At 48.1% G+C, this 20,448-nt stretch overlaps 1 protein-coding gene across 4 annotated transcripts in view; it reads right to left on the reverse strand.

Annotated features, from left to right (window-relative positions):
* Nucleotides 1–2,578: 2,578 nt before the first annotated feature.
* The window catches only part of CYP4F22 (cytochrome P450 family 4 subfamily F member 22), a 57,399-nt gene continuing 39,529 nt past the window's right edge, over nucleotides 2,579–20,448 (reverse strand). For all 4 annotated transcript variants that reach the window (XM_074338003.1, XM_074338002.1, XM_074338004.1 and 1 more), the window contains exons 3-13: nucleotides 18,180–18,324; nucleotides 13,369–13,422; nucleotides 13,136–13,263; nucleotides 12,812–12,933; nucleotides 9,916–10,183; nucleotides 8,824–8,890; nucleotides 8,584–8,713; nucleotides 6,998–7,131; nucleotides 6,113–6,177; nucleotides 5,429–5,511; nucleotides 2,579–5,126 (exon numbers count right to left, since the gene is read on the reverse strand). In XM_074338003.1, coding sequence (XP_074194104.1) covers nucleotides 4,949–5,126; nucleotides 5,429–5,511; nucleotides 6,113–6,177; nucleotides 6,998–7,131; nucleotides 8,584–8,713; nucleotides 8,824–8,890; nucleotides 9,916–10,183; nucleotides 12,812–12,933; nucleotides 13,136–13,263; nucleotides 13,369–13,422; nucleotides 18,180–18,324 — 1,374 coding nt within the window. In that variant the 3' untranslated portion in view covers nucleotides 2,579–4,948. The remainder of the gene's footprint in view (nucleotides 5,127–5,428; nucleotides 5,512–6,112; nucleotides 6,178–6,997; nucleotides 7,132–8,583; nucleotides 8,714–8,823; nucleotides 8,891–9,915; nucleotides 10,184–12,811; nucleotides 12,934–13,135; nucleotides 13,264–13,368; nucleotides 13,423–18,179; nucleotides 18,325–20,448) is intronic.

The following is a 20,448-nucleotide window of genomic DNA, read 5'->3' on the forward strand; positions in this document are numbered from 1 at the left end:
GGCATTCAACATGACAGCACAGAAGAAAGGGAATCCTGGCACATAGTGGGTGCTCATGAACTATTTAGGGAAGAAAGGGACTTTGTAGCCATGAGCTCTAAGAATTGAATGCTCAAAATGTGGTCCTCAGACCTGGACATCACGTGCCGTATCTTGGAAATGCAGAATCTCAGGCTCTAACCCAGATTCACCAAGGTGATAACTGCAGAATTTTTGCCATTGTCCCCAATAAGAGGAGTTTCCGTCCCTTCTCCCTGAATCTGGACTGGCCGGGGGCTGCTTAACCAATCATATGTCATTCAAGTGGTGCCATGCCAGTGATGGCCTTGAGGAGGGCTGACATCTTACACCCCTCGGAACCCAGTCACCATGCTGTGAGGAAGCCCAGGCCACCTGGAAAGTCCTCACTTGTTTAAATTCTGATCAACAGCCCCAACTGAGTTCCCTGCCAATAGCCAGTGTCAACTGCCAGCCATATGAGACAGCCTTTGGGTGGTCCAGCCCAGGTGAGCCTCTACATGACTGCCCCAGGCGGGGTGGGGTGGCATTACGTTGTACAGAAGAACCATCCAGCTGAGCCCAGTTGACATGCAGAATCATAAGAGAAAATAAAACGGTCATTGTTTCAAGCCACTAAGTTTGGGGGCTCTGTGTTATGTGGTGATAGCTCATTAATACATCTACTGTTTCTCTCTCTCTCTCTCTCTCTCTCTCTCTCTCTCTCTCTCTCTCTCTCTCTGTTTATTGGGTGATGATTGTTCACAAAAAACTAACCTGACCAGGGGACGGCCGGTTAGCTCAGTTGGTTAGAGCGCGGTGCTCTTAACAACAAGGTTGCCGGTTCGATCCCTACATGGGCCACTGTGAGCTCCACAGCTAGATTGAAACAACTACTTGACTTGGAGCTGATGGGTCCTGGAAAAATACACTTAAAAAAACAAACCAAAAAAAAACTAACCTGACCCACCACCTCAAGCCACAGAAGGGAGATTTGGAGAAGGGAACTTTGGGAACTGTGGTGTCATACAAAGAAGTCGTTTGTCCCCTCTCCTCCCCATAGACAGTGTCAACTGCCAGCCCCCTTTAGTGTATATATATATACACATATATGTATATGTATATATGTATATACTAAAGAAAAATATATACCTTAAGATAAGCATAGAAATCTTAAAATATAAATTGTATATTTTAAGATTTATATATAAGATATCATACATAAACCTTAAGAAAAATATATATGTATATATAGATGGGTGTAACTAGACATAGATAGATAGATATAGGTAGATGATAGATATAGATAGATGTAGGTAGATGACAGATAGATAAATAATGAGTGAACGAATAAATAGACAGATGATAGATATGTATTAGGTTGGTGCAAAAGTAATTGCGGTTTAAAGGTTAAAAATAATTGCAAAAACTGCAATTACTTTTGCACCAACCTAATAGGTAGGCAGACAGATAGACAGATGCTATTAGTCTGTTTCTCTGGAGAACCCTGACTGATACAGAGGTGAATCTAATGCCTCTCTCCTTCAATCTGAGCTGTCCTCAGTGACTTTGGGAACTTCAAGTCTATATCATAAAAGGCTCGCAGCTTCCTTCCAGGACCCTTGGAATACGCCCTCCTGGACACAGCTGCCATGTGAAGAGGAAGCCCAGGCAATGCCACGCTGCGTCCCTAGGTTGATAGGAACTGAGGACCTCAGCCAGTACCCAGCACTAAATCGCCAGCCATGAGAGTGAATTATTTTGGAAGTGGATCTTCCAGCTGCAGATGAGCTACCCCAGCTGATGTCATGTAGAGTGGAGAAAGCTGTCGCAGCTGAGCCCCGCCAAATTGTAAATTCATGAGGAAACTAAAGTTTGTCAATTGAGGCTACTAAACTTCCTGGCAGTTTGCTAACTGGAACAGGTTATATTTCCCAAAGTGTTTGGAGCCCTCAAAAAAATGGGTATGTATGCATAAACATTTGTATATACATTGAAAAATGTTCATATATGCAATTTTTAAAAACTGAAATAAAATCAAACCAAACTGCTGGACTGGGGGTGGGGCTAGGGAGCAGAAGTGGAAGGATTTCCCTTCTAAGTTTCCACATTTGTAACTTTCGTTTTTTTTACATCAAGCCCAAAGAATATTTGGAGAGAGGAGATAAATGCATAAAGTGCTGACAACATTCTGACATTCTCACAGTGGACACCAAGCATGTGTTTGCCATTATATCTCTTATTTCATGACAGAATGAAGACACAGGACCAGCCATGAGCGTTAGGACCCTGTTGTGTATACTTCAGGGACCTTACTGGCTGTGAATGATGCTCATTCCCTCAGGCCTTAACAAGGAGGCACCCAAAAGGGAGAAAGCACTGGGCTTGGGGTCAGATGCCCCAGGGTCAAAGCCCAGCTTTGCCACTCTCCATCTGTGTGCCCTAGGGCAAGTAACTTGCCCTCTCTGAGCCTCACATTCCTCTTCAGGAAAAGGGGCATAATAATAGGCCTGTGGGGATTGGAGGAACGAGACTGTGTGTCTTAGTGTGTGTTCCTTGAAAGTAGACTCTGATATAAGGATTCAAGAGCAAATACTTTATTTTGAGACAAGAATTTAACTGCAAGTTGTTTTCTTTGGGAAATGATCCCAGAAAATGTTATTTGGGCATGGGGAAGTCAGATAGGGAAGAGAGGGCAACAGGGAAAGAATGCTTTAGCAAGGAAGTTCCCACTGTGGGCACCTGGGGCTCAGTCCCCCTGGGGACCTCTGGGGGAGAGCAGAGAACATGCACTCAGTCTCATTAGTCAGGGCTGCTGGCAAGGACATTATTTCTCTGGAATGTCCTGCGTGCTGCAAGGCTTAGGTCTGGACAGTGGCTTCTGCCTTGAGCAAGAGCACAGCCTGATGTGGCCAGTTACAGTCATTCAGTGAATGGAGTTCTCTCCTCTCCTACACACACACACACACACACACACACACACACACACACACACACACACACACACACACACACACACACACACACACACACACACACACACACACACACACACACACACACACACACACACACACACACACACACACACACACTCTGAATGGAGACCTGACTCCTTAGAGCCTGTTGTCCCTGAACTGTCCAGCAGAGGGAGCCTCTGATACGCTCAGAAGAGGAAGGAGGCCCCACAGCCGCCAGTGACAGCTCTGTCTTACGAACCACACGCAGGTGCAGTCGAGCCCTGGGCCCCACGGACCCCACGCCTCCCCTCCTCCCCATTCATCCATCATCAAGACCCTAGCGGAAAGCCAATGTGTATTACAAGCATGATGATCCTGTAAAATTCACATGGCAGGGAAGAACCGAGGTGCAGAGGGGCAGTCACGTGCCAAGGTCACCGCTAGGAAGGAGCAGAGCCGGGGTTTGAACCTATATATGTCGCTTCCCGAGGCCAAGTTATTTTTGCTGGCGATGACAGTGTCGCACCGAGGCGTGGGGGCGGGGAAGAAGAAAGCTAGTGCAATGTTTGGGGAATGATGCGCAGTGGGAGACCCTCCATCGGGCCCAAGGTGTGGGAGAAGCAGCGTCGGCAAGAGCCGGTGGCTCCTACAAGGCCCGTGTTCCCAGCCCCCCAGTCCTCCCTCTAAGCCACCTCCCTGCCACCTCATGGCCAGTGCTGTCCCTGCTCTCATACTCTCTATAGCTCCCTATTGCTCTCAGCATAAGGCCTGAACTGTGATGCGGCCCACAGTTCCCACACTGCTGGCCCATGCCTACCCTTCCGCCACTCTGCCCCACTCCCCAGATCCAGCCACCCTGGCCCCTTGTGCATTCCTCAAGCACACCATGCTCCCCCTCACCTCAGGACATTGGCAGATGCTGTTCCTTCTGCCTGGAATGATCTCTCCCTCATCACCACTCAAACTCTACTCCCCACTCAGTGTCAGAGAAGGTCTCCCTGAGCCACCCACACCCACTCTTATGCTCACCCAGCACCAAGGACCTCTCCCTTGCAGCACTTATCACAGGTTTCAGTAAACATTATTACATAAAATTATTTGTTCAACATATGCTCCCCAAAAGGCAGGAATCAGGCTAGCTGTGCTCCCTGACCCAGTGCCAGCAGACAATCAATGTGTAGTCTGTTGATAAAATAAGTGAATACACAAAAACTCTGAGTTTATGTCTGAGGACAATGGCTTTCCAGCCTCCTAGCCCACAGCTTCCCTCCCAACTGTCCAGAGCCCTTCATTTCCTTGCTGGGCTCCAGGTGTCAGGATCTGGTCCGGCTAGAGGGTTGGATGGTGGAAGATGTCTGTATCCCTTGCTTTTATTCTACCAAAATCAGAACACTTAGCAAAGGGCCTTTGAGCAAGGGAGGAAGCAAGGGGCTTGCGAGGGGTGGTCTGAGTTTACAAAACAACAACAAAAGCAAATAGCCCCGCCCTGGGGTGTATCCTGATGCCTGAGAAGTTTGCCCATCTGAACTGGAGGCCTCAGGAAGGTGATGTACAGGTTCAAGACTCTGACCTCGGACTCCAGCTCCCAAATCCTCCGTTTAGAACCGAGTCGGGATCCGCGGGGAGCGGAGCTTCAATCCGGACGCCTTCGATGTCTGGTTTTAGGTCCTGAGAAGACTCGGTGGGTGGGGCCTGAAGACCTGAATCCGTGGAATGCTTGGGGCGGAGTCTGAGCCAGAGGGGCGTGGTCTAGCCTGGTCCCTCAACGAAGAGGGCAGGAATGAACACTCAGGGGGCGGGATCAAACCCTCAGGAGGCGGGGCCCGGCCTTGAGAGGCGTGGCCTGCACCTACAAGTTGCTCAGTGGAGGAGCCTGAACTTCGAGGAGCCCATGTCCTCAGTACTTTGGGGGCGGGGCCTAGTCTCTCGGGGCGGGGCCTCGGCCTCTGGGCGGGGCTTGGACCCCCAGCTCCGCAGGGGCGCGCCTGCACTCAGGCCCGCGGAGGCAGCGGCTCCACGTTCAGCCAGATGCCGTTCTCCGTGCGCAGGATGAGCTCGGGCTTCCGCCGCACCTTGCGCGTTCTGTCCACACTCAGGCGGAAGCGCAGCAGCGTCAGCGCCACGACCACGCGCATCTCGGCCATGGCGAAGCTTTGTCCGATGCAGTTTCTGGGGGAAGGACAACTGTGTAAGCGGGGTACTTGAGACGGGGTAAATGATCTCCCTTTCTGAGCCTCCTCTTCCCGCATCTCAGGGCCTGGCACACAATAGGTGTGCTTAATACCCAGAGATGCTATGGCAGATCTGATTTGAAGGCTACCGGATGCATTGAAGACAAGAGAGTGCCAGGTCGCTGGAATGGACACCTGGGTGGGATGTAGTCTCTGCCCCTGACAGACAGATCCCTGACCTTCCACTGGCCTTGGTATTCCTCCTACGCTTGGCTTGGACTGGGGAAATGAAAGAGTTACCTGGGTCCTGCAGAGAAGGGCACGAAGGCCAGCGGGGAGCGCTGCTGTGGGTTGTCCAGGTCAAAACGATAGGGGTTGTACACCTAAGCAGGAGCAGGTTGGATAAGTCTTGGGACTGACCCACCCATATCAGCTTGGCCCCCTCCCATAGCCTCTGGGGAGCAGCCCAGCTGGAGAGGGGGAACCACACTACAATCCAGCCACACCACCTCCTTTCGCTGTTCAGGCACATAGGCTCATTTCCACCCCAGGGCCTTTGGACTTGCTGTTAACTCTGGAACACATTTCTCCCTGCTCTTCACACTTTTCAGGCCTCCGCAAGACTTCCTCACCATGTGAGCTAAAGTGCTCCTCTCCCCCCCCACTCCAGTTTTATTTATCAATACCCCAATTCAAATTATTTTTGCTTTTCTTCCTTTTCACTTCACCGTGAGCTCCATGGGGACGAAGAAGACAATATCTTCCTCTGTCCTGGGTGCCAGCACAGGGTCTAGCACACAATAGGTGCTCAATAAATATTTCTGGATCTACTGAATTCATGAGTGAGTGAATAAATGAGGGAAGAGTGCTCAAGCCCTGCCTCTAGCCCTGCTGTCTGGCTCCCTGGGAAGCAGGGGAGGAGAGGCCCCAATGCCCCAGGACTGCTGCTTCTGAGGAAGAAGCCGAGGAAAAGGAGGAGCTCACCTTGGAGTCAGGCCACACTGTGGGGTTGTGGTGGGTCCCGTAGATGCTGACCAGGCAGATGATTCCTGTAGGGAGAGGTGGGGTCATTGGGGCAGAGGGGAGCCAGGGCCTCCTCTGCAGACCTCCCCACTCCTGGCTTCCCCTGGAGCCATGGCATTCCATGAGCCATCTGTCACCCTTTCTTACCCATCCTTCCCTGAAAAAATTCTGCTGCCTACCTCTCCCCAAGAGCTCCTCATTACCTTTCTGGCTGCCCGGCTGGCTACACAGGGATCTTTCTCACTTGCATATCTGACATTGCTCCTCCCAAGCTCATGGCTCCCTTGGCTCTCTACTGCCCTGAGGATCAAATTCAAGTGCCTCAATCTGGCATTGAAGGCCTTTCACTATCGTCACCCTGAGGTACTGCTCTCTTTCACTTCGAACGTCCCACGTTCCCTCTTCCAAGCAGCCCTCCCTGCTTTCTGCCCCAGACAGAGCCATTACTCCTTCTTTGGGGCTTCTCCAGCTCTTGTCTCTCCCTTTAGCCCATCCCTGTGCCTGCTGTGCCTGCTGTATCTCCCCAGCCTGGCCCCAGGGGTGAGGCCTCTCCAGATTCCCAGCATCACCCAGGACAGGATTGGGTCTCCAGGATACATCTGGCAACTGAAGGAAACCAACCCTCCACTACCTGCACCTTTACAGGGCCCACCCTGCCACACCCACTTTTCACCCAGACTCACCCACCTGTCTGTCCCCCACTACTAGCTTGGTCTCCCTCATCACCCCAGAAGCAACAGCCACACTGAGAGCTGCCCCATCCAAAGGGGTGGTATACCTGGGGCAGCCATGACCAGGCCCCCATGGGCAACAGGGCAGCCAGGCAGCAGGGAGCACACAGGGTACCTTTGGGGATGATGCGCCCATCTGGGAGCTTAATGTCCTCTGTGCAGCGACGGGAGACCAGGGTTACAGGTGGGAACTGGCGTAGGCTTTCCTTGATGCACATAGTGGTGAAGGGCAGCTGGGTCAGGTCCTCCCTGGGGAGCATGGAACAGGGGGATGATTCAGGGCCAGGCCACAGCAAGGCACACACATGCTCAGGACCAACCACACAGGAAATCAGTCCAGGATCTCAGACTTGCCCCCAGCTTCTGGCATTTGCAGTTGTGTCCTGCACACGCAAGTAACCCTCAGCATCTGACCCCCACCCAATTAGAGCAGTGCTAACAGGCTTCTGGGGCGGGGGGAGAGATGGGTGGTATGAACCCTTTAACTGATGAATTATGTAGAAATCAGGGGGCATTGGAGGAGGTGCCAGGACAACTAGGAGGGCCCGGGTAGCAGCAATTCACCAGCTTGCATGGATCAATTTCTGCATTAAAAAAAATACCATAAATCCTCTCCTTATATATATACTTTTTTCCTTTGGACTTTAGGGCCCAAAATTGAATTAATTATTATAACTCTTGGTTCATGATCTAGATCGTTTTCTTTACAAGAACAGGTTCTCTTGAAAAAGAAAGTTTATGTTGCTACCTTAAAGGGCAAACAGCCTGCCTGGAATAAAAGTGTCACAAACATAAGCGCCACTGGGAAACCAGCAGAGATTTATTAAGTTTTGGCTGGACACTATCTCCTGCCCACTTCTCAGAACCTGGGGCATCTTCTCCCTTTGTTAAAAAGGAAGATTAGCAAGGTGCTGAAGATCCAATAGCACCCAACTGAGAGTTTCTCCCTGAGTTCATAATCCAAAAGGTTGACATTGAAATACTTTCTCAATGTTCAATGCTACTTAATGCTCTTTTCTTTGCATCATCCAGAATATGCTCTACACGGCACACATCTGAAGTCAATCAGATTATTATTCCTGATTCTTTACTTCCTCTTTATTCGAATTTTACACCTATGCCCTCTGCCCTGTGATTCTACAGTGCCTTCCACTTAGATGTGTGGCGTATACATTCCACCCCACTGGGCTTGGTCATGTGACCTGCTTTAGCTAATGGAATGTTACGATGCAAGCAGAGGTTTTAAGTTGTGTGGTTCTTTGTGCTTCTGGAGTCTACCTTGAGATGGCCATGCCCAGGGTAGCTGCTGGTTCAAGGAGAATGAGAAGACATGTGGAACAGAGCAGAACCCAAACCTCAGTTTGGAAGCAACTCCACTCAACTCAGCAGTGCCCAGTAGTAACAAGAGTAATATGTAGACAAGAGCAAGAAATAAAATAAATGCTTACTGCAAACCCTTGAGTTTGGGGGCTGTTTGTTATGGAACATACTGCAATGATTGCTGACTAAGACACTCCTAAGAACTGCATTATGAGGTAGGCAGACACATTATTGTCCCATTTTACAGTTAAAGAAATTGAAATTCAAGACACTTAAGTAACTTATCTGAGGTCAGAAAGTAATAAGTGGTAGAGCAGCGAGATTCATACCCAAGGCTCTAGACTTAACCGGCCCCCACCATCCCCATGACCCCAGACTGACCACTCCAGCTCCTCCAGCTCGCGGCCTTTCATAACTTCCAGGATCTCTTCCCGGCACTTCTCCTGGTACTCCGGGTATTTGGCCAAGTTGAACAGCACCCACGAGAGCCCACTGGACGTTGTATCATGACCTGCAGACAGATGAGGACCTCAAATGGAGGCTTCCTGAAGATAGTGGAGATGCTATCTTCAGACAGTGAGCACATCTCCATCCTTCCCCAGCCTCGCGCCACATATTCACCCTCAAACATGAAGGTGTCCGCCTCAGCTCGGATGTCCTCATCTGTCAGTTCCTTCCCATCTTCATCCTGGAATAGGCAGTAGACAATGCTCAGCCCACTTCATCCCACCCTCTGCATGCTTAGGGATCCTCCAAAGTCAAAGATTCCCCCCTCTCTCTCTCAAGCTAAGCTGTAGGGGAAAGGATTTCAGGCACATGGTTGTATGCAACTTGTCTAAGAAAGATGGTAACAGGGAAGGATGGTAAGAGGGGAAAAAGGGAGTTTATGTTTCTTGAGTAGCTCCTAGCACCAAGCATGCTGCCTGATGCCTGACAACAATCTTGTGATCAGGTCATATGATCATCATGTCGTAAATGAGGAAAATGAGCCTCAGAGGGAAGCGTCAGATGACTAAGGTCAAGCATCCATGAAGGTGCAGAGTCAGAACTGGAATCCAGGACTGTCTGAATCCAGAACCCAGATGCTGCTCAAAAATTCTACAGAAGTACCACAAATAGGTGACCACCTTTTTCTGCAAGAGTCACATATCTTCAAGGTCATGTATTTAATCTTTGTAAGCATTGTGGGCTGAATTGTGTCTCTTCCCCAACCCTACTTCCTGAACTCATATGTTGAAGTTGTAACCCCCAGGACCTCAGAATGAGTGTATTTAGAGATAGGACTTTTGCATTGGTAATTAAGTTACAAAAGGGTCATTAAGTGGACCTTAATCCAATATTACTGGAGTCCTTACTGTAAGAGGAGATTACAACATAGACATGCACAGAAGGAAAACCATGTAAAGATACAAGGGAAGACAGCCATCTATAAGCCAAGGAGAGAGCCTTCAGAAGAAACCAACCCTGCTGACACCTTGATCTCAGACTTCTAATCACCAGAACTGAGAAGATAAATTTCTGTTGTGTAAGCCAACTAGTGTGGGGCACTTTGTTACAGCAGCCCTAGCAAGCGAATACAGCAAGTCTTACGTGTTTACATCTGCCTGTATCCTAGGTCTATATTAGTTTGGACATTTATTACTTTAGGCAGTTGGTGAAACTCCTGAGGAGGCCATGCTTGGCAGGGCCCCACCCTCCAGGGCCCAGCCTCACCCTGGCCAGGAGCAATACATCAATGAAGTCCAAGGTCTTGCCCTGCTTGGACTTCATCCAGGCCTCAGCCCCCTGCTGGTGTAGCACCCGCCGCCTCTCCTGGATGACTTCCGTGGTGAAGGAGTGCACGGTGTCACAGGCCTGCCGGAAACGCCGCCCATCTGCTGTGAGGTAGTAGATGAAGTCGAGGTAGTGGTGCAGGCGATACTGGCGTCGAACCACCAGCGCACTCAGCTCAATGATGGCTGAGATGTAATCACTCATCTTCCTACAAGGAGAAGAAGGGCCATGAGCATAGGCCCATCCCCTAAGACAAGCGTCCTCTCCCAGTGAGTAGGCAACAAAAAGAGACCCTGAATTAACAATATTTTCTTTCTTTCTTTCTTTCTTTCTTTCTTTCTTTCTTTCTTTCTTTCTTTCTTTCTTTCTTTCTTTCTTTCTTTCTTTCTTTCTATTCTTGATGCTCTGCCACCTGGGGCCTCACTGACTAGAGAGACACTGCTTCTCCCAGGAGTAGCCTATTCTTGCCTTTCTTTTGCAAACCAACCAGTCTAGATCCCCTACTCCAAACTTTATCTGGCTGAGCCACTATTCCCCTGCCTTAATCACCCCAGGGCCAGGTACTGGACAACTAGGGGCACTCTGATGACCCAGAGCCTACTGAAAGTATCCAAACTAGGCAACCCTAAGCCTGCATGCCCTGCCTTTCCCATTTCTTCCTGCAGAAATCCCCCCCAAAAGGCTTTTGCTATGCTTTCTCCTGGTGCCTTCCTGGTGGCTCAGTGTGGTGTGGCTGCTCCCTCCTCTTGACAACCGTAAGTAACAAACTGTCTTTTCACTGGCAATCATCTCCTGATCTGTTGGCCTCACCATACCTGAAGAAAACCAAAATCTGTGTACATTTTCAAACAGGCCCACAGAGGGATGAGAACTTCCAAATAGATGTAACATCACTAAAACTAAATGGCTACAACACATAGAGTGGGAGAAAATATTTGCAAATCATATATCTGATGGGGAACTTGTATCTAAACTATATAAAGAACTCTTAAAACTCAATGATAAAAAGACAACCCAATTTAAAAATGGGGAAAGGATATAAATAGACATTTCTCCAAAAAGATATACAAATGGCCAATAAGCACATGAAAAGATGCTCAACATCATTAGCCATTAGGAAAATGCCAATCAAAATCACAGTCAGATACCAGTTCACCCTGGCTGGGATGACTCTAATTAAAAGGATAGATAATCACAAGTGTTGGTGAGGGTGTGGAGAAATCAGAGACCTCACATACTGCTGGTGTGAACATAAAATGGGGCAACCACTATGGGAAAAATCTGGCAGTTCCTCAGAAGGTTAAACATAGAATTATATAACCAAGTAATTCCACTCCTAGGTATATACCCAAGAAAATTAAAAATATATATACACACAAAAACTTGTAGATTAATGTTTATAGTAGCATTATTCATAATAGCCAAAAGTGGAAACAACCCAATGTCCATCAACAGATGACTGGATAACAAAAATGTGGTATTATATGACAAATGGAATATTACTCAGCAATTTAAAAAATGAATTATTGATACATGCTACATCACGGATGAATTTGTAAACATTATGCTGAGTAAAAGAAACCAGAAACAAAAGTCTGCATAATTCCATCTATGAAATTTCCATAAGAGACAGATCTATAGACATGGAAGGAAGATTAGTGATTGCCTAGACCTGGAGGAGAAGTGGGTAATAGGGAATAAGTGCTAAAATGTACAGGGTTTCTTTCTCGTGAAAATATTCTAAAATTGTATGTGGTGGTCAGCCAACTCTATGACTATACTAGAAACCATTGGATTGTAGATTTTCAATGGATGAATTGTATGATATGTGAATTACATCTCAGTAAAGCTGTAATTAAAACAACTACTAAAAATCACTAGGGCAGGATTGCAAGGATCTGTCCGTGGTCCTGACGTGTGCTTGTTTTCACACATTTATCAGTCTGTTATTTTTTTGTTTACTTATTTGTTCATGGTTACTGCCTTTCTTCCCACCAACATGTAAGTTCCAGAACTGTTTTTATTCACCACTGTATTCACAGTGCCTAGTCCAGGACCAGCACATAGTAGGCACTCAGTAAATATTTCTTGGATTAATTAATTACTAAGGCCATCTCCACCTTACCTAACTGAAACATACCCCTACAAGGCCCAGAGTAACAAAGTCAGCAGCTTGTTATTGAGAACGTACTATGTACTAAAAACTTGACATTCATTATGTTCCTTATTCTTTATATCCCCACTGAGACTATAAGCTCAAAGAACTGGGATTTCACCTGTTGCCCCACCATATTCCCAGTAGCTAGCATAGTGCCCGTCACATAGTAGGTACACAGGGAATATTTGATGAATGAATGAGGGAGTGAACCAGGGCAATGGTTATTTTATTCATTCAACAAATACTCACTGAACATCTACTACGTGTCAGGGCAGTGATACATCACTTTATCCTTAAAGCATCTCTCCAAGAGTCAGGGATTGTCATCAAACAAGAAAATGGAGGTTCAGAAAGTGGGGGGGATACTTTCCAAAGACCACATAGTCTTCATGGAGGAATGAGAGAAACTAGAATTTACTGAGCACCTACTATGTGCAAAGCCATTGACTCACATTATCTCATTTAATTCTAACACCATGACTATGGGGAAGGAATTGGGATTCCATGTTTTTTAAACAAGATAAAAGGCTCAGAGAGGTGATGTAAGTTTCCCAGAACCACACAGCCTGTCAGTGGCAGAGCGTCAGCAACCCAAAGGTGCCTAGCATCACCTTTCTCCTCCTACCACCTTGCCTCTGAAGCACCTGGTTTTATCTTCCCCAGGGAGGCCACACTCACTCCTGGCAGTTGCTATTGTAGCTGAAGACACATTTCTGAAGACTGTCCAGGGTCATGAGGCTGACATGCTCAAACATGTCAAGGGAGACCATTGAGCCCTCCACCAGGCGCCGCCATTTAGCCTGGAAGAGAGAGAGAGCACATGGGCACAGAGACCGCAGACTTAAAGCCTGGCTGACAGTGACCTAGCTGCATGCTCACTACAAGCCAATGTATAAACAAAGGAAGTGAGGCTTCGTAGCATCACGTGGCTCTCCCATGAGTTGGAGCCTGAACCACTCTTACTCCCAGGACACTTTCTTCCCATGAAATTTTGGGACTCACATGCATGATGTTGGTGCACTGGTTGAATATCTTCATATAGGGCTTCAGGATGTCAAAGTGAAAGGCAGGTGTCAGCAGGCGGCGGTGCCGGCTCCACTTGTCACCTTTGCTGAGCAGCAGCCCATCTCCTGGGTCCAAAAAACTAGGGTTAGGAGCCTCTCCCATTACTCTGAAACACTCCAAGAAACCCATGCCCTGCCCCCTCTTCTCTGAAACTCCAGCCCTGCACTCACCCAGCCAAGGTTTCAGAAAGCCATAGAAAAGGTCATCCTTGGGGGCAATGGCAGCTGTGGAGAGAGATGGAATTATGATGACTCAAAATGGAGTTCTCACCCTTGACCTCTGCTTATGACCGCCTTGGAGCTCCTCTCTGAGCTCTGACCTCCCACCTCGCCTCTAGTCCATCCTAAAACCTGCCCCAGAAATAGCCTTATAACATGCTAATCTGAACATGAGGCTCCCCTGTTCAAACACCTCCCAGGGTTCCCTATCGCCCTGGTGAAAAAAGTTCAAGTTCAGGTTAGCTCTGAAATCCCTGTCCCGTCTGGTCTCTGTGTGCCTCTCCCACCTCATCCTTCATCATACACCAAATAACCCCACATGCTGTCCCTCACTTCTAAACCTTTGCCTAGACTGCCCTTTTCATCCAGAATGGCCTTCTTCATCTTAATCCATCCCATCTTTTCTGCCAACTCAGGCCATCTGAATTATGCTTCCTGTGCTCCCAGCCAACAGCCTTGCCCTCTCCAGTCTAGCCTGCACCCTGGCCCCACAGGGATCTTATCTGATTTTAGATCTGACCATATCCTTTCCTGTACCAGCTGCTCAGCCCACTTTCAAAGTCCTGAAAGTCCAGTCCAGACCTTTCTCAAAACATCTCTATCCCCCAATCAAACACACACACACACACTCAATATTCTAATGTCACACAACTTTTCTCAGCTCCTTGGAAAAGCTGTGTTCTCTCTCTGCTCTGAGTCGTTCCACTAGGTGCCCTCTCTACCTAAAATACTCTTTTCTCATCCTTCTAGTCTCTGCTTGTATGCCATACCCACCCCCACCAACCACTCTGGATTGTATCCATCTAGTTACGAGACCCTTGAGGGGAGGGACCGTGTCAAACACTGATATATTGGTGCTAATTACATTTTTATTATATGAATGAATGAACTAAGGAATGAATGAGTGGATGGATGGATGGATGGATGGATGGATGGATGGATGGATGGATACATGAGTGAATGAATAAGTGAGTAGATTTCCTTTCTACATGCTAAACAAATTTGGGACAGAGTGGGGCAGGTGCCCAGGAAGGAAATACCTGAAATTCAAGTGATGTCACTTGTACCTGAAATGTGACTCAGCTGCCTACACACACACTCCCCAGGAATTGGCCAATCACACACACAATCATCTGTCCACTCACTCTCCCATTCAACACACACCTCTTCTGCCACCTTTCTGTACCCAACCCATGCTGGGCAATGCTGGGGAGAGAGATGGCTCATGGCCACACCCCAAGGAGCTTGGGGTGGGGTGGAAAAGGGAAGCGGAGGCATGCCATGCAATTATCAAGAAGTAGGAAGTGTGCCAGGAAAGAAGGGAGGCTCAAAGAAAAGGCTGCTGGAAGTCACGGCAGGCTTTCTAGAAGAGGAAACATTGTAGAGGAAAGTGTATGTCTAGTCGTTCCTCTCCTCTCTGGACCCTGGACTCCAGGCTAGGACCCCCAGAAGTCTTTCTGACAGAGACCTGTCCAATGGTGATCTTGCTCAAACACCTCCCACGGCTCCCTTTCACCCCCAGGGTAAACACATGCTCATTCACTTTGCACACAGGTGCTCTGAGTCCTGCTCCTGTATTATTTCCTACTTCTCCCCACACCTAGGTAGGTACCTTCACTCCAGATACCCCAAGTCACCTGAACTCCCCTGACACTTCCACATATCTGCACCTTTGCAGTAGTAGGACCCTCCACCTATTCATCTGGCAAACTTCTATGCAATTTTCAAAGCCCAGCTTCACCAATGCCTCCTCCAGGAAGCCTTTCCCAAACCCTCCCCCAATTGAACCCTTGCTTTCTTATCCTTGGGTCCCTCCTCCACTCCAACCTTGACCACTCAATGCTAGTTTGTGTCCAGGCTGCCTCTTCCAACAACTTTTCCTCCAGTAAAAAGGGAATAGTAATGTCTACCCTGGAGGAAGTCATATTTTTAATAAAGCCTCCATGCAGTGCGCAGCAGGAAGCTGCATATCACTATGGTTGAGAGCTTGGCCTTTGGTCTGGCCAGGTCTGGGTTCAAATCCCAGCCCTACCACTAACTAGCTGGTGTAAACTTGGACATGTTACTACCATGCCTCTCCATGTACTCATCTGCCAAAGGGGAATGGAACAATCCTGCCTGCCTAATGGCACCCCTACAAAAACTCAACGGGCTAATATGTGCCTGGCACATAGAGAGTACTCATTCACTATCTGTGCCTGTAAATGAATAACTAACCAACTGTTGGCTATTTTTATTACTATAATTATAATTGTTGGTCATCAGTGTCAAGAATTTGCGAGATGAATATCTGGGTCTCCCCTCCCAGCTCACAGCAGGCCCCTATTAGTAAAAAGAGAAATGCATAGCTTCTGTGGAAAATAACCTGGATGTTCCTTAAAAGTTAAACGTAGAATTACCATATGATCCCACAATTTTTTCAGTAAATACTCTGAGGTAATTGACCCAAGAGAAATTAAAAATATATGTCCATACCAGAACTTATATATGCATGGTCATACTAGCATTACTTATAACAGCCAAAAGGCAGAAACAACCCAAATGTTCATCAACGGATGAACAAATTGTGGTCCATCAATATAATGGAATATTACTCAGCCTTATAAAAGGAATGAAGTCCTGATAACTGCTACAACGTGGATGAACCTCAAAAACATTATGCTGAGCAAAAGAAGCCAGTCACAAAAGACCACATTTTGTATAATTCCTTTCCTATGATATATTCAGACTAGGCAAATCCATAGAGACACAAATTATATTAGTATTTACCAGGAGATGAGGAGAGTGGGGAATGGCAAGTGATTACTTAATGGGTACAGGGTGATTTATGGAGTCATGAAAAAAAAATTGAAACTACAGAGAGCCAATGGTTGCACACATTGTCAAGACACTAATTATCATATACTCTAAAATTGTACTCTTTAAAATGATTAATTATATGTTATGTGAATTTCATCTCAATAAAAAAAGAACGTATAAAACCAATCTATAATTATATGCCTATATGTCATGCTTTGTCCTCTGTAAAGCATTTTTACCTACTTTCTCCCATTAATGCTCTCTATCCCAAATGCCCATTAGAAGCTGAAGAAACAGAGGTTCTAAGAGGATCCCTTTCTTACTCAGGGCCCATAAGCTGTGTGGGTTTAAGCTCAGAACAGCAATGCCCGCCAGGGATGGCCTCCCAAGGAGGCCCCAGAGGGAGATGGAGTCTGAGACTTGGGGTCAGGCCTTTCCCATCCCAAGTAGGCAGGCACAGAGGGGGAGGGGTACCCTGGGGCCAGGCCTCGCCTGACTCACAGCCCCACCTTCCCCAACCTGGCGTCTTCCATCCTGTTCTGGTGAGGGAGGCAGTGGATATCCTGCATGTTTCTGAGGGAGGGTGGGGAGAGGAAGAGGCTTGAGATCTACTAAGTGCCAAGCCCATGCTGGGGGCTCTACTTCCTGATCTACTTGGAGTCTCAAAACCATGCAGGATGGTAATCAAGAAATTGATGCTCTGAGGAGCAGAGGGGAAGAGGAGGTGGGAGGGAGAGAAGGAAGAGTAGGGAAGAGAAAGAAAAAAGTAAATTACATAGTCGGAAGAGAAGAAACCCTTATTAGCACCTACCTACATTATATTACTGAGTCTTCACAATGGCCCCATTTTACAGATCAGAAACTGAGGCCCTGAGAGGCTAGATGAATTGCTGGATCACACAGCAAGTATGTGCTCCAGCCAGGATTGGAACCCAGCCCACCCAGGTCCTGGCCCAGGGTTCTTTCCACAGGTCTTCCTACAACTTGGTGTCCATTCTTTGGAAGAGTCACCTCTACCAAGGTCTAGGTTTTCCCCTTTGTGCAATGGAGATGATCACGCCCTCATAGATGCAATAATGGAAATGAAGAGGCACGGGGAGGGCATGGCTGGAGGAGGGAAGTACAGCAGCCCCTTGCCCTTTATGGCCCCTGGGTGGCAGCCTTGAAGGCAGTCTACATATGTGTATTTGAGGAGGCCCAAGCTGAGGCCAGAGATCCTAAAATTCCTGGAGTTCTTTTCCCATCCCTCCTCTCTCAAATGTCCCATGATGCTTTCTGAGGTGCCCAGCTACATGCAAGGCCACAATGAGGATCCAGAGCCCCAATTATGACAAAGATATAGCTGGACACAGGCACACTCAGCCTGAAAACGTTAGGATTGAGAATGGGAAAGTCCAGAAGAGCAGGCTATGGTCTGCTGGAGAGTCAGGGAAGACTTCCTGGAGGAAGGGTCATTGGAGCTGCGTGTTGATGGCTGAGCAAGAGCTTGCCAAGCGTACTTGGGAGTCCTACGCCTTGGGATAGGTGTGGCTTGCAGAAGGAAGAAGCAATTCTTCTACATCTCCCTCTCTGCCAGTCCAGGTCAGCCCAGGTGAGGAGAGCAGGCTGCAGGTTGAGATAGTCAGAGTGGGAGTGTCAGAACCCAAATGATGAGAGTGCCATTAGAACTGAGTAACAACCAATTAACAAAATCTTGAGCAAACAATTGTTTATCTGAACATGTTTAGTTCTGACTTCCCAGAGGATGGGAATCCTCTTAAATTTATTGGGACTCTTAGACATTGTCATACCTTTTCCCATGCTGTTCCCTCTCTCTGTATTGCCATTTCTGCTTTGGTGAATTCCTATTCATCCTTCAAAGCCCTACTCAAATAGCCCTTCTTCTGGAAAAAGCCCGGCCTAGACACCTGGTGGGCTCTGGAAGTTGAGGGTTTACCCATCACTGAGAGACCCAGCCCACCTACCTGAGGCACCCATCAAGGGCTTGATGTAGTCGGGGTGTACCAGAACCAACAGTGGCAGGAAAGGTCCAACCCACACCAGGATCACGTGGTGCATGCTGTCCAGTACCTTCTTCTCATCTTGGAGGCCCGTTTCATTGGGAAGATACTGCAGGGGATGGTAGGGAAGGATAGTGAGGAGATACCCAGCCCCATCTTCCCCTAGCCTTTCCCTCCTGCCACCTCCCTTGCCCTCGAAACAAGCTGAGAAGGGCTGTATGACTGCAGATAGTTGGCTGCACCTCACTGAGCCTTCCTCATCTGAAAAGTGGGGAAGAATCAACTCTCCACCTGAGGGCAGCTGAGAGGATTCCTGACATAATAAAAAGTAAGAACCCTGGCACGGGGCCTGACACACAGCTGATGTTCAAAAAATAAAAACAGGAACAGTAAACACAATAATGATAATGGTTGGCATTTATCGAGTATTTGCTCTGTTCATAATAAAATATCACTAGTATTGTCATATTTAACATATGCGTGTGCTTGTAGTGTCTGGCACTGCTCTAGGCACTTTTCTTAGATTTGTGTGTTCAACCCATACAAGAACCCCATGACAGAGTTGCTACTATTTCCCCATTTTACTTTGTCTGAAGTTATAGATGGCTAAGTGACTATCCTGGTTTGGGCTCCCCAGAAGCAGGTCCTGAGACAAGGGTTCTAGGGCAAGTAGCTTATTTGTAGGGGTGATCCCCGAAAACACGGGTAAGGGAGTGGGGAAGTGAGACAGGGAGGGAAGGCAGCCAGTAAAGAGTGAGTTGTCAAGAAGGTTATCACCGTGGGCAACCGGGGCTCCGTGCCACTGGGGACCTCTGGAAGACACATACCTCACAGTCAACCCACCCAAGGGTGAGGGGGCTGGGCTGTTTCTACACCAGCTCACAGAGTCCCGTAGTCACTGGCTAAGCGGTCCTGGCACTTTCACTCTCAAGCTCACAGTACATACAGGCAGCATGGGCTCTGGCTACTAGAGAAAGCCCTAGAACACAGGTACTGGTAGCCAGAGGTCAGGCCATTACACCCAGCAATGGGCCCAGTGCACATGGGCAGGCACTGGCACCGTCTGTCATCGTGGCAGAGCCAAGGTTTGAACACAGGCCACCCAGCTCCAAAATGCCTGCTCTTAACCAACATGCGCTACAAGGCAGAAGCGCCTCAGGATCAATGTCAGACAGATCTGAGTTCAAATCCACCCTCAACCACTCTGTGACCTTGGGCAAGTCATTTAACCTCTCTCAGCCCCAAAGATCAAATCTATAACACAGGGCAGATCCATCCCTAATTCACATACTGTGAAAATTAAAGAAGAGCTCAGGTATGAAGGGGCCTAACCCAGTGCCTGGCCAGTGGTGGGGCCCAGCAATTGTCAAATGAAAGAATGAATACATGAACAAATGACTCCTGTCTGGATCCTATGCCTCCTTCCCTATCAGGCTCAGCCCTGAGCCTGTCCACACCCAAGGGAGATCATGGCCGTACCTAGGTCTTGTGGCCCCAGGAGATGGCTGAGTCCATGGGGTCAAGGTGGGGCTTCAGAACCAGCCCTGCCAATTGCCCAGGTCACCTGGACCTAGCTCCTACCTCTAGGACCACCATCCAAACCAAAGGGCTTCCTGGAGTAAGGGCACTGGAGATGTCGCACGAAACATGTGTAGAAGTTCATCTAACAGAGAAGGATATTCTGGGCGAGGGCACAATTTCAGCAAAGACCGTGGTCAGGACTTGGAGCCTTGTTATGGAACTAGAGGGGGATGGTGGAACCGGTGAGGAGTCTGGGGGTCAGAAATGAAAGAACCGTGAACACCAGCGGAGGAGCTGAGACTTTCCCCCAGACAGTAGTAGGGAGCCATGGAGGGTGTGTGAGTAGGGGAGGATTCAAGAATCTTTCTGGGGCCAAGATGAGGGATGGACTGGAGAGGTGAGACTGCAGGCAGGAGCCCAGGGAAGAGGCCGGGCCATGGTGCGACAGGGGAGGATGAGGCCTGAGCAGGAGTGGGAAGGTGGAAAAGAGGGAGGAGGCTCAGGCACAAACAGGCAAAAGTTGGTGAGTGCTGGTCCCTGAGGGATAATTCCAAAAACTGAATAAAATAAATGTTCTTTGCTCTATTGACTGGACACGCATCCTTCTTCTGAGACTCCATCCAAACAATATCTAAAATATTTCTAGAATCACTTGATACTTCCCGTCGCTGCAGGACTCAGGAGTTGAGCACGTGTATCCACCATTGTGTAG

This window comes from Rhinolophus sinicus, linkage group LG07 (genome assembly GCF_036562045.2).
Source record: "Rhinolophus sinicus isolate RSC01 linkage group LG07, ASM3656204v1, whole genome shotgun sequence".
NCBI classification, from domain to species: domain Eukaryota; kingdom Metazoa; phylum Chordata; class Mammalia; order Chiroptera; family Rhinolophidae; genus Rhinolophus; species Rhinolophus sinicus.